Source organism: Protomyctophum bolini (assembly GCF_963924005.1).
Source record: "Protomyctophum bolini genome assembly, chromosome: 16".
Taxonomy (NCBI): Eukaryota; Metazoa; Chordata; class Actinopteri; order Myctophiformes; family Myctophidae; genus Protomyctophum; species Protomyctophum bolini.
In genome coordinates, this window is record NC_137877.1 from 42,174,659 (window position 1) to 42,187,656 (window position 12,998).

Below are 12,998 nucleotides of genomic sequence, written 5' to 3' on the forward strand. Positions count from 1 at the left end.
TACGAGACAAGGAGGTAATAAAGCTCACGGTGGTCGTTCTCTAATTGTGTCTTCCAGTTCCTGCAAAGATCCACCTGCCTCTGGAGCTCCAGGGCATGGGAGCGGTCAACGGCGTCCGCGGCCAGGTGGTCACCGTCAAGATCCCCATCACCGGCAAGCCTGAGCCGGCCATCACCTGGCAGAAGGGTCAGGAGATCATCTCCAACTCGGCATACCACCAGGTCATCAACACCAGGTCCTTCACGTCCCTGGTGTTCCTGAAGGGAGTCCAGCGGAAGGACACAGGCTACTACAACATCCAAGCCAAGAATCGCTTCGGACAGGACAAGCAGACCATCGAGGTGACCGTGGCCGACGTGCCCGACGCCCCCAAGGGAATGGCCATCGCCGAGATCGGCCGCGACTCCATCACCCTGGCCTGGGAGGCGCCCGGCTTCGACGGCGGCGTCCCCATCACCAGGTACATCGTGGAGAAGTGCCCTCTGAACGGCGACAGGTGGATCCGCGCGGGCAACAGCGAGGTGTGCAGCTTCACCGTCATGAACGTGTTCGGGAAGACCAAGTACCAGTTCCGCGTCATCGCCGAGAACCAGTTTGGCCTGAGCGAGCCGTGCAAGCCGACGGAGGCCGTCACCACCAAGGAGGACACGTCCATCCTCAGGAACTACGACGACGAGGTGGACGAGAGCCGCGAGGTCACCAAGGAGGAGGCTCTGTGCTACAGCGTCAAGGAGCTGTCCTCCAAGTACGTCATCTCTGAGGAGCTGGCTCGCTGCCAGTTCGGAGTGGTCCACCGCTGCATGGAGATCGAGACCAAGAAGACCTACATGGCCAAGTTAATCAAGGTCAGGGGAACGGACCGCGAGCTGGTCTTCCGGGAGGTGGAGGCCCTCAACATGGCCCGGCACAAGAACGTCATCTACCTGCACGAGTACTTTGAGAGCATGGAGGAGATTGTGCTGATCTTCGAGTTCCTCTCGGGCGTGGACATCTTCGAGCGCCTGGGCATGGGCACCTTTGAGCTCACGGAGCAGGAGATCGTCCGCTACCTGAGGCAGGTGTGCTCTGCGCTCCAGTTCATGCACAGCCACAACTTTGGCCACTTTGAGATCCGGCCGGACAACGTGGTCTACACCACCCGCAGGAGCAGCGAGGTGAAGGTCATGGAGATGGGCCAGTCTAGGCTGCTGGTGCCGGGAGAGAACATCAGGCTGACCTTCTCAGCTCCAGAGTACTATGCCCCCGAGGTCCACCGCAGCGACCTGGTCACCACGGCCACCGACATGTGGTCCGTGGGCGTCGTGGCCTACGTCCTGCTCAGCGGCCTCAACCCCTTCGCCGCAGAGTCTGCCACACAGACCGTGGAGAACGTCTCCAACTGCGAGTACGTGTTTGACGGCGAGGCCTTCAAGGACACCAGCCTACTGGCCATGGACTTCATCGACAGACTGCTGGTGAAGGACAGGAAGCTCCGCATGACGGCCCAGGAGGCTCTGGAGCACCCATGGCTGAAAATGAAGCTGGAGCACGTCAGCAGCAAGGTCATCAAGACACTGCGGCACAGGAGGTACTACCAGTCCCTGGTCAAGAAGACCGAGACCATCGTCTCGGCGGCTCGCGTGGCCTACGGCGGCGCCTTCAAGAACCAGAGGAACCTGGCCGTCGGCAGGGTGAAGATCGGAAGCGAGTACCACGGCCTGCGCGCCGGCCCCGTCATGCACAGCTCGGCGGAAGAGGGCGGATACGTCCGATTCACCTGCACCGTGTTCAACTACGACGAGAGCACGAAGGTGTCCTGGTTCTTTGGCAACCGCCAGCTGCACGCCAGCAGCAAGTACGAGATCACCTACATCAACGGCTTTGCCAGCATCTACGTGAAGGAAATCGAGGAGTCGGACGACGGCGTGTACAGGTGCAAGGTGGTCAGCGACGACGGAGAGGACAGCGCCTACGGAGAGCTGTTCGTTGAGACGGTTCGCTGCATCAGGGAGTTCTATGTCAGCCGTTCCGTCAAGAAGCTGAGGAGGAAGGTGGACAAGTCCAAGCTGCTCCAGAGGCCGCCCGAGTTCACCCTGCCTCTCTACAACCGCAGCGCTTACATCGGGGAGGACGTGCGCTTCGGCGTCACCATCACCGTCCACCCGGAGCCCCATGTGGCGTGGCTGAAGAACGGCCAGAGGATCAAAGCGGGCGAAAACGACGGCAAATACACCTTCACCAGCGACAAGGGTCTCTACCAGCTGATGATCCACGGCCTGGACATGGAAGACGACGCAGAATACACCGTCATGGCCCACAACAAGTTTGGAGAGGACAGCTGCACGGCGCGCCTCACCGTGGCCCCTCACCCCGTGTCGGAGGACACCATGAGGCCCATGTTCAAGCGCCTGCTGGCCAACGTGGACTGCATGGAAGGAGACAGCGTCCGCTTCGACCTCCGGGTGTCGGGACTCCCCGCGCCCACTCTGAAGTGGGAGAAGGACGGTCAGCTGCTGAAGATGAGCTCAAAGGTGGCGGTGGTCCAGGAGGAAGCAGAGTACCACGTGCTGCACGTCAGGGAGACCCTCCTGGAGGACGCGGGCTTGTACAAGGTCACGGCCACCAACTCCGCCGGCTCCATCACCTGCCATGCCAGCCTGAAGGTGGAGCGCCTCAGCTACCACAGGAGAGAGTACAAGAGCGAGGAGGAGAGACAGAGGTATGTCTCCAAACAGATCGAGAAGACCAACAAGATGGCGCTGCGCATCGCCACCACCGAGGAGTCTGTTCCGCTGAACCCCACAGCCCTGGACGCTCTCAAGTTCGCCGCGGACATCTACAAGCCCGCGGTGAGCACCAAGAACGTGGAGGGTGAGTTCGACATCACGGAGGTGAAGTCAGAGACCAAGAAGTTGGAGGAAGAGAGGAGGATCTTCATGCCTTACGAGGTTCCCCAACCCGTGGTGCACGACCCCAGGGCTCTGGACGAAGACAAGACCATCAAACAGTTTGTGCCTCTGTCGGACATGAAGTGGTACAAGAAGGTAAGAGACAGTTACCAGGTTTCCGAGAGGTTGGACACGATCGTGCAGAAGAGACAGAGACGCATCCGCCTGTCCAGGTGGGAGCAGTTCTACGTGGTGACCCTGCCCAGAATCACAGACCAGTACAGGCCCAGGTGGCGCATTCCCAAGGTGAGCCTGGACGACCTGGAGACGGTCAGACCCGCCCGCCGCTCCCCGTCTCCTGGGAGCGAGTCTATGGTCTCGCTCAAATCCAGGAGGAGATCTCTGGGAGACCTGAGCGACGACGAGGAGCTGATGATGCCCGAGGAGGAGATGATGGAAGACGATCTGGAGCTGGGCTTCTCTGCCTCTCCCAGGGGCAGCCCTGTCCGCTACGAGCGCACCGCCGTGCGCCAGACAGAGAAGGTGGAGAGAAGGCAGGTGGTCGAGGAGGTCACGGAGACCAAGAAGAAACGCACTTTGTCTCAGTTCATGAGGAGAAGGAGGTCCCTGTCGCCGACGTACATCGAGCTGATGCGTCCGGTCTCGGAGCTGATCAGAGCACCGCGTAAGCTTCCTGTGGAGGTGGAGGAAACGGTGAGGAGGTCCCCCACCCCCGAGAGAACCCGCGCCCGCTCCCCCAGCCCCGTCAGGTCCGTGGAGAGAGCCTCTCGCTCCTCCTCCAGGTTCGAGAGGACCGCCCGCTTTGACATCATGTCCCGTTACGAGGCCAAGAAGTCTGCCCTGAAGGCAGAGAGGACATACCAGGTGGTCAGCCAGACACCCTTCAGCCTGGACCACGCCCCCCGCGTCACCGTCAGAATGCGCTCCCACCGCGTGCCGACCGGCCAGGACACCAAATTCACCCTGAACGTCCAGGCCATGCCCGACGGAGAGATCACCTGGTGCCACAACGGTGTTCAGATCACAGAGAGCAGCAAATACGTCTTCACCAACATGACCGGGGTCTTGACCATCGCTATCCTGGACTGCCAAGCAGAGGACAGCGGCACCTACCGCTGCACATGCACCAACGCCAAGGGAGAGGCCTCGGACTACGGCACCCTGGACGTGACCAGAGGAGAGTTCACCACCTTCTCATCCCGCCGCAAGGACGAGGAAGCTGCAAAGCCATACGTCCCTGAAATGACCAAAGTCGACCACTACCACAACTCTCACTTCAAGGCCGGCTACTCCTCCAAGAGCGAGTTCGCCGTGGAGGAGACCAAGACCAAGCGTACGGAAACGCATGAGAGCCGCGAGAGATTCTCCTCCACCGAGAGGTTCGGCTCCGTCGAGAGGTTCGACTCGTCCGCCAAGTACGCCTCCGTGGAATACCTGTCCTCCGCGTCCTCCTATTCCGCCTCCTCTGAAAAGTTATCCCTGACCGAGAAACACAGCCTGTCCCAGGCTAAGGCCAAGTCGTCGTCCGCCGCCGCTGCCGTGAAGTCTACCCTGGCAGCCCGGATCCTCACCAAGCCCCAGTCCGTGGTGGTGTCAGAGGGAGAGACGGCCCGTTTCTCCTGCGACATCGACGGCGAGCCGGCGCCCACCGTCACGTGGATGCGCGAGGGCAGATCTGTGGTCACGTCTCAGCGCGTCCAGGTCACCACCAGCCAGTACAAGTCCAGCATGGAGATCTCCTCCGTGACGCTCTCCGACGAGGGCGACTACCTTCTGGTGGTGGAGAACTCTGAGGGCAGGCAGGAGGCTCACTTCACGCTGACCATTCACAGAGCTGCTCCCAAGGAGGCGGCCAAGGTTTCGGTGAAGTCGCCCGAGCCTTCCGTCACATCGCCTGCTCCCTCCGTGACTTCTCCAGTACCCAGCGTCAAGTCACCTGAACCCAGTGTCAAGTCACCTGAACCCAGTATAAAGTCGCCTGAACCCAGTGTCAAATCACCTGAACCCAGTGTAAAGTCACCTGAACCCAGTGTCAAATCACCTGAACCCAGTGTGAAGTCACCTGCACCGAGCAGTGTAGCATCTCCCGTTCCGAGCGTGAAGTCGCCTACACCCAGCGTGAAATCACCTGAACCAGAGGGAATCAAATCTCCAGGGCTGAAGTCTCCCGAGCCATCCGTGACCTCTCCTGTGCCCAGTGTCAAATCGCCGACTCCAAGCATCAAATCCCCGACTCCCAGTGTGAAATCCCCCGAGCCCGAGGGACTCAAGACACCCAAGGGTCTCAAGTCTCCTGAACCCATCGCTTCTCCTCCCAGAGTCAAGTCCCCTGAACCCGAGGGAATCAAGTCCCCCAGGGGCCTCAAATCACCCGAGCCTTTGGGCCTTAAATCACCAAGAGGACTCAAGTCCCCAGAACCCTTTGGCGCCAGGAAGGGCTTCAAGTCACCGGAACCGGCTGGAATTAAGTCCCCCAGGGGTCTGAAATCCCCCGAGCCCGAGGGACTCAAGTCACCCCCGAGGATGAAGTCGCCTCCCCCCATCATGTCGCCCAAGAGGGTCAAATCCCCGGTGGCCAAACCCCCCAAGGTGCTGAGCCAGGTGACGGCCGAGGCCCAGGAGGACACGGTGAGGATGTTGTGCGTGTGCGAGAGCAGCGTGCGGGAGGTGACGTGGTCCGTCAACGGCCGGAGGCTGTCCCAGAGCAGCCGAATGGAGACGCATTACTCGGAGGGCTCCTGCAGCCTGGTGATCCACGACCTGGCCGACAGCGACCAGGGAGAGTACGTCTGCGAGATGACGGCAGAGGGGGGAGTCTCCAAGTCCTCCTTCTCCTTCACCGGACAGGCCTTCCAGGCCATCCGCATGAAGGTCACTGCCTACCAGGAGCAGAAAGTGGCACTTACAGGTAATAATAAACCTTATTTACATAGCACCTTTCATGACATGAGTGCAGCTCAAAGTGCTCTGCAGATCAAAACCAGAAGAGCAATAACATTTAAAAAAAATGACAATAACATAATAATAATACTTGATCCTCTCTCCTTCTCTTCCTCCAGGATCCATGATGATGAGCCAGAAGGAGTCATCATCAATGTCGTCATCGTCCATGATGATGAAGAAAGAGGTTCACAGCACCATGGAGGAGAGCTCCTCAGCCTTCTCCTCCATCTCCTCGTCCTCCGCCCAGCAGGCAGCCATGATGTCCGCCTCCAGCCTGATGGAGGCCAGCTCCTTCAGCAGCATGGCGGCCGAGATGAAGTTCGAGACCATGTCCATGTCCTCCATGTCCTCCGTTACATCGGAGACGTACGCCATGAGCACTAGCAGCCACGAGACCTCCGCCCTGATGGAGGGCTCCACCTTCAGATCCATCAGTAAGCAGCTTAATTATGTTCACTATAGCGCTCCACCTTCACATCCATCAGTAAGCAGCTTGATGGTCACTTCTTATATGTCCTAACACGCCGTCCTTTGCTCTGTCACTTCCAGGCTGCGCGCCCAGGATCGAAGCGCTGCCCGAAGACATCAGCATCGAGACGGGCAAAGTGCTGACGGTGACCTGCGCCTTCTCCGGAGAGGCCCGGAACATCGAGTGGGCGCGCTCCGGCAGGAGCATCGAGGTGACGCCGGGCGGACGCTTCCACATCGAGACCCAGGAGGACCTGACCACCCTCATCATCACGGGCGTCAAGCAGGAGGACGCTGGAGCATACACCCTCAAACTGTCCAATGAGCTGGGCTCCGACTCGGCCACCGTTTCCATCAGTATTCGATCCATGTAAAAAAGAAAGGAAAGAAAACTATCGTATCTTCTAATCTCTACCCTTTTCCCCCTATACTTCCACAACTTTTTATTTATTAATTAAGCGAGCTAATCTTATACTTGACAAAAGACATGGATTCCTGTTCTTGTAAATATGAACTATTTTTATACCAAACTTGACATTAATTTATGCCAAACTAGACTACAGTCTAAAGTTGTTATAAAATGTGCCATATTGGATAAATATGACTTAGGATTTTTGATCCAATTTTTCTGTGACATGTACATAATGTATATATAGCCGAATTGAAACGGTTATGGGAAAATGTATGCATTGTTATTTATGACAATATATGAAGTGAAACCAAGGAGAAAGTTTCTCAGTGAAACGAATACCCTGAAACTGAAACACTGTGCCTCAACGATTCTACGTTGAAGTCTAAGATTGCCTCAGCAGGTAGAGAGGCTCCCTGTTGACGTTTATAACCAAATCAGCGAGACAATATTAAGCACTGTATGATATGAAACGATGCAGTGCTGTTATACCGTACTCCTATATATGAATTATGAACACGACCACAAGACCCTGAGTGCTCTTTGCATATTTACCCTCATGTAAGCAGCAGGAACCGGTCTTGTGTTTCGGGACTAGACTATGTCATTAACCACCAATTTCGATGACATGCTCATAGTGCGAGCGGCCTTCGCACTCCCTGAGCAGTGTTTTTTTGTGCTCCGTTTCTGGCAAGCGACCGCGTGTCGTGGACTCTGGCGCGTATCATCACCTGTCAAAAAAGAAAAATAATACTACAGAGTCCATCGCCATGTGCTTGCTTGCAGAGGTGGGGCCATCTCTTGGAGGTGTTGCAGTGTGTTGTGTGTGTGTGTGTGTTTTAGCGGTTAGAGAAGTTCACAGGTCATCCAACGGGGGCAGATAGCTGCTTCAAATCCTTTTATAGGACCACAGCCTCCACAACGCGCTGTGTTTACGTTGTGTCACAACGAGCGCTCTGCCCTGCACGTTGGTCCGGCTGAATTTTAGAATTGTAGCAGTTTTACGCAGCCTCCTCGAGCTTTATCCATTATTGATTTAATAAAGCATGATTATCAGCACTATACTACTGTTCTGTGTGTGGCTTATTGGAGTCCATTCTTTGTGTCTTAGCTTAGTATGATTCATAACTACTTTGTATGTATATGATGTATTGCCATGCTTTTGGTTCTTGCTGTTGTAGATTATTTAGAATTTACACTCAAGAGTGTTAAGGAATTGTAAGGAACCTCCCAAGAACCCGAGATGATAATTTCTCTAGACGCAGAAAAAGTGATCGTGTTGAGTGGCAATACTTATTCAGGGTTTTGCAGAAATTTGGCTTTGGTACAAAACGTATCTCTTGGATTCATTTAAAAAAACATGGCCTATAACCCATCGTTTTTTTCATTTTTTCATTATTTTCAAATCCTCAAAAATGATGAAAAACGGCGTGCTATAGTATGCCGTACGACATGGTCCAAAATGATGAGAAACGAGGATAACTTCTTTTTTCAAAAATTAAAAAAACATTGGCTATAACCCATCGTTTTTTTCATTTTTTTCAAATCCTCAAAAATGATGAAAAACGGCATGCTATAGTATGCCGTTCGATATGGGCTATAGCCCATGGTCCAAAATGATGAGAAACGAGGATAACTTTTTTTTCCAAAATTTCAAAAAACATGGACTATAACCCATCGTTTTTTTCATTTTTTTCAAATGCTCAAAAATGATGAAAAACGGCGTGCTATAGTATGCCGTACGATATGGGCTATAGCCCATGGTCCAAAATGATGAGAAACGAGGATAACTTTATTTTTCAAAATTTCAAAAAACATGGGCTAAAACCCATCGTTTTTTTCATTTCTTTCAAATCCTCAAAAATGATGAAAAACGGCGTGCTATAGTATGCCGTACGACATGGTCCAAAATGAAGAGAAACGAGGATAACTTATTTTTTCAAAATTTAAAAAAACATGGGCTATAACCCATCGTTTTTTTCATTTTTTTCAAATCCTCAAAAATGATGAAAAACGGCATGCTATAGTATGCCGTTCGATATGGGCCCATGGTCCAAAATGATGAGAAACGAGGATAACCTTTTTTTCCAAAATTTCAAAAAACATGGACTATAACCCATCGTTTTTTTCATTTTTTTCAAATGCTCAAAAATGATGAAAAACGGCGTGCTATAGTATGCCGTACGATTTGGGCTATAGCCCATGGTCCAAAATGATGAGAAACGAGGATAACTTTATTTTTCAAAATTTCAAAAAACATGGGCTAAAACCCATCGTTTTTTTCATTTCTTTCAAATCCTCAAAAATGATGAAAAACGGCGTGCTATAGTATGCCGTACGACATGGTCCAAAATGATGAGAAACGAGGATAACTTATTTTTTCAAAATTTAAAAAAACATGGGCTATAACCCATCGTTTTTTTCATTTTTTTCAAATCCTCAAAAATGATGAAAAACGGCGTGCTATAGTATGTCGTACGATATGGGCTATTGCCCATGGTCCAAAATGATGAGAAACGAGGATAACTTTTTTTTTTTTTAATTTAAAAAAACATGGCTTATAACCCATCGTTTTTTTCATTTTTTCATTATTTTCAAATCCTCAAAAATTATGAAAAACGGCGTGCTATAGTATGCCGTACGACATGGTCCAAAGTTATGAGAAACGAGGATAACTTTTTTTTTCAAAATTTCAAAAAACATGGGCTATAACCCATCGTTTCTTTTTTATTTTTTTATTTTTTTCAAACTACTGCTATACTATTAGCACGCCGTTTAACATCATTTTTGAGGATTTGATTTTTTTTTTTTAAACGATGGGTTATAGCCCATCGTTTTTTGTAGATTGTAGATTTTATCAATTCGGACATTTTCAAAGATTGAAAATGTCAGAATCGATAAAATACATCTACAAGAGTCTAAATCTTAGGCTAACACAGCTCATGAGCTCCCATTGCATCTTAACACAGTGATGGTAATGGGTAGGTACAAAAAATACCTTTTCAAATGAAATTGCAAATATGTCAGTTGATTAGCATTTTAAATATTTTATATATAGAGAAACTATGGTGTACTGTCAAGATGAGACCCAAGGAACAAATTTCTCACTGTTTGGGAATGCGATAAAATAAATAAATCCGGGGAAGAGTTGTATGAAATTGTATTAATACCAATGAATTGAGCCCAACATCTTAAGCCACACTTAAATTAAAACAAAAATATAAACAATAGTGCAAACAAAAACAATCTAAGCCACATGTATATAACACAAAAACAATATAACCGTGCAAACAAGAGACAAAACCACACGTATATTAAAATAAAAAGCTACACTTATATTAAACACAAAAACAACATATTACAGTGTAAACAAAACGTTAGGGGAAAACAACTGGACTTTGCTGAAATGTGTGTGGGACTGTGAAAAAGCGTGCATCACTCCTAGCGTTTTGGGCCCGCCACTCGTGAAGAGATCTCAGATGAGTCTTGTGTTCAAATGGCCTTCGATAGTTTCTGAAAAGGACATTTTGTTTGAATTAGAGTAGGACTGTCATCTAACAAAATCCTCAATGTTAATCCATTTGAATGTGTACAAAATGTAACCAAACATTTTGAGCCTGCTCAGGGACTACAGATGAAAATGAGCTAACTCTGGCCCATTTACATGGATGTGAAAACTGACGCATTGTCCCTGTCAAATAAATACAATAAATATATAATTGTTAAAAGAGAAGCGAAGGATTTTACTGTCTAACTTCATAACGACTTAAACCCTACACTAATTTAGGACTTCTACCTAGTAAGTACTACCTAGTAGTAAGCCTTGCGCTGCACTGCAGAAGTCTGGCAAGAGCCACTCTAGAGTAGACTGCAATTTACAATTTAGACATTTAGCAGACGCTCCAGAGCGATTTACATTAGGCAAGAACAAAAAAAGCATGGGAATACATCACATATATAAAAAGCATTTATCATGAAACATGCGTAAGCTAAGAACGTAACAGTGGAATATCTATATAATGAAACTATACATTATAAACTATACATACTATACTATGCTATACATATGTACTATGAAGTGCTATGACTACATACTATGCAATTATAGTGCTGTCTACATGACGTGCTATAAGTCTGTATCAAATGCTATCTTATGGCATGTACACACTGCACGATATTTGCTCCGATTATGCTGTCGGGGACGATTTTTGGCGCTCCGACAAAACTCCCGATCTCGACCAAAGATCAGGCTTTGATTGGCGAGGTTTTGCTCGCTGTGTGTGAAAGGCTAATTCATGACGGCATCAGGAAAGAACTTCAGGAGAAACCCACAGCACAACAAATGGAGTTATCGAGAAAGAAAAGCTGTCCCCTTCATTATTATTTAATCTTGCCAACATCCGTTCATATGATACAATTTCTACCATATCTTCCATCCACGTTTTGGGATCTGGGGAGGATGTGCTCTTCCATAATCATCCACTACCTTTATGATTGCAAATTCATACTTTGATATTCCAAGTATTGGGTTATTTGTGTTTGATGCCCAAAAAAGACATTCTTGGTGAAACGGGTACCAGCAGTTCCCTATATATTTTTTCTCAGAATGGGCACGCATGCACACACACACACACACACACACACACACACACACACACACACACACACACACACTCACACACACACACACACACCCACACACACACACGTTTGTGCCAGATTTGGGTTCATTTTTTAATTCTTCAAGATTAGACTACGCTTCATGAAGTGGCTATAATGACTGTAGTCATGCAGATGGAGAGAATCAGATCCCACAACAAGACATTCATAAAAATATGGACTCCCTTCACAGACTATACCTAAAAGGATAGGTGAAAACAAAGGTCAAAGATATGAATGTATAACATGAAAGAAGTGCCCAATGTATGGCAGTGCTCCGTTTCTCTCTTTTTGTTTTGTTACATTATGTAATATTATGTTGATTTTGTTTATTATTGTCATTATTAATATCACTACTGACATGTAGGCTATACATGTGTAGGCCAGGCCTAATGCTTTATTGGGTCGTCCACTCACAGTTAACAGTTTTTGTATTGAGTTGTGCTTGAAATGTACTGTAATTCTGCTGTTAATACATACTTCAATCAATCATGTACTAAGGGATTGTTTTAAATATACGTTGAAAAAAAGAAAAATATATAAATTCCACTTAGTCTAATCTATGGTTTATAACAGAATCTATGGGTCTGGTTTAGTACTAGTTAACACTTAGTCTAATCTATGGTTTATAACAGACTCTATGGGTCTGGTTTAGTACTAGTTAACACTTAGTCTAATCTATGGTTTATAACAGACTCTATGGGTCTGGTTTAGTACTAGTTAACACTTAGTCTAATCTATGGTTTATAACAGACTCTATGGGTCTGGTTTAGTACTAGTTAACACTTAGTCTAATCTATGGTTTATAACAGACTCTATGGGTCAGGTTTAGTACTAGTTAACACTTAGTCTAATCTATGGTTTATAACAGACTCTATGGGTCAGGTTTAGTACTAGTTAACACTTAGTCTAATCTATGGTTTATAACAGACTCTATGGGTCAGGTTTAGTACTAGTTAACACTTAGTCTAATCTATGGTTTATAACAGACTCTATGGGTCTGTTTAGGACTAGTTAACAGACTCTATGGGTCAGGTTTAGTACTAGTTAACACTTAGTCTAATCTATGGTTTATAACAGACTCTATGGGTCAGGTTTAGTACTAGTTAACAGACTCTATGGGTCTGGTTTAGTACTAGTTAACACTTAGTCTAATCTATGGTTTATAACAGACTCTATGGGTCTGTTTAGGACTAGTTAACAGACTCTATGGGTCAGGTTTAGTACTAGTTAACACTTAGTCTAATCTATGGTTTATAACAGACTCTATGGGTCTGGTTTAGTACTAGTTAACAGACTCTATGGGTCTGGTTTAGGACTAGTTAACAGATTAACTAAATCGCGCTTATATACTGTGGTAGGGTCAAAGCAGGTCTCGACACTATTCGTTCTGGACACTAGATGGCAGCATTGCAGTTAGATCATGCTGGATTTCTCTTTACTGGGGAGCGAATGTGTTTTCATTAATTAGATCTCCGACTTACAAAACATTTTAAATGTTTCTTTAAATAATTGTATAGAACTATTCAATACATAGAAATATTAACATTTATTTGTATATTATTACGTTGATTCTAGTGCTAGACACACATATGTCAGACATTTTTAAGTACTACTTTTTATACTTCCCC

At 48.1% G+C, this 12,998-nt stretch overlaps 1 protein-coding gene across 1 annotated transcript in view; it reads left to right on the forward strand.

The window, feature by feature from the left end:
* ttn.2 (titin, tandem duplicate 2) overlaps nt 1-7,772 on the forward strand; it is a 251,946-nt gene extending 244,174 nt beyond the window's left edge. The window contains exons 204-206 of the mRNA XM_080785291.1: nt 58-5,796; nt 5,948-6,265; nt 6,381-7,772. Coding sequence (XP_080641417.1) covers nt 58-5,796; nt 5,948-6,265; nt 6,381-6,673 — 6,350 coding nt within the window. The 3' untranslated portion in view covers nt 6,674-7,772. The remainder of the gene's footprint in view (nt 1-57; nt 5,797-5,947; nt 6,266-6,380) is intronic.
* The last annotated feature ends 5,226 nt before the right edge of the window (nt 7,773-12,998 follow it).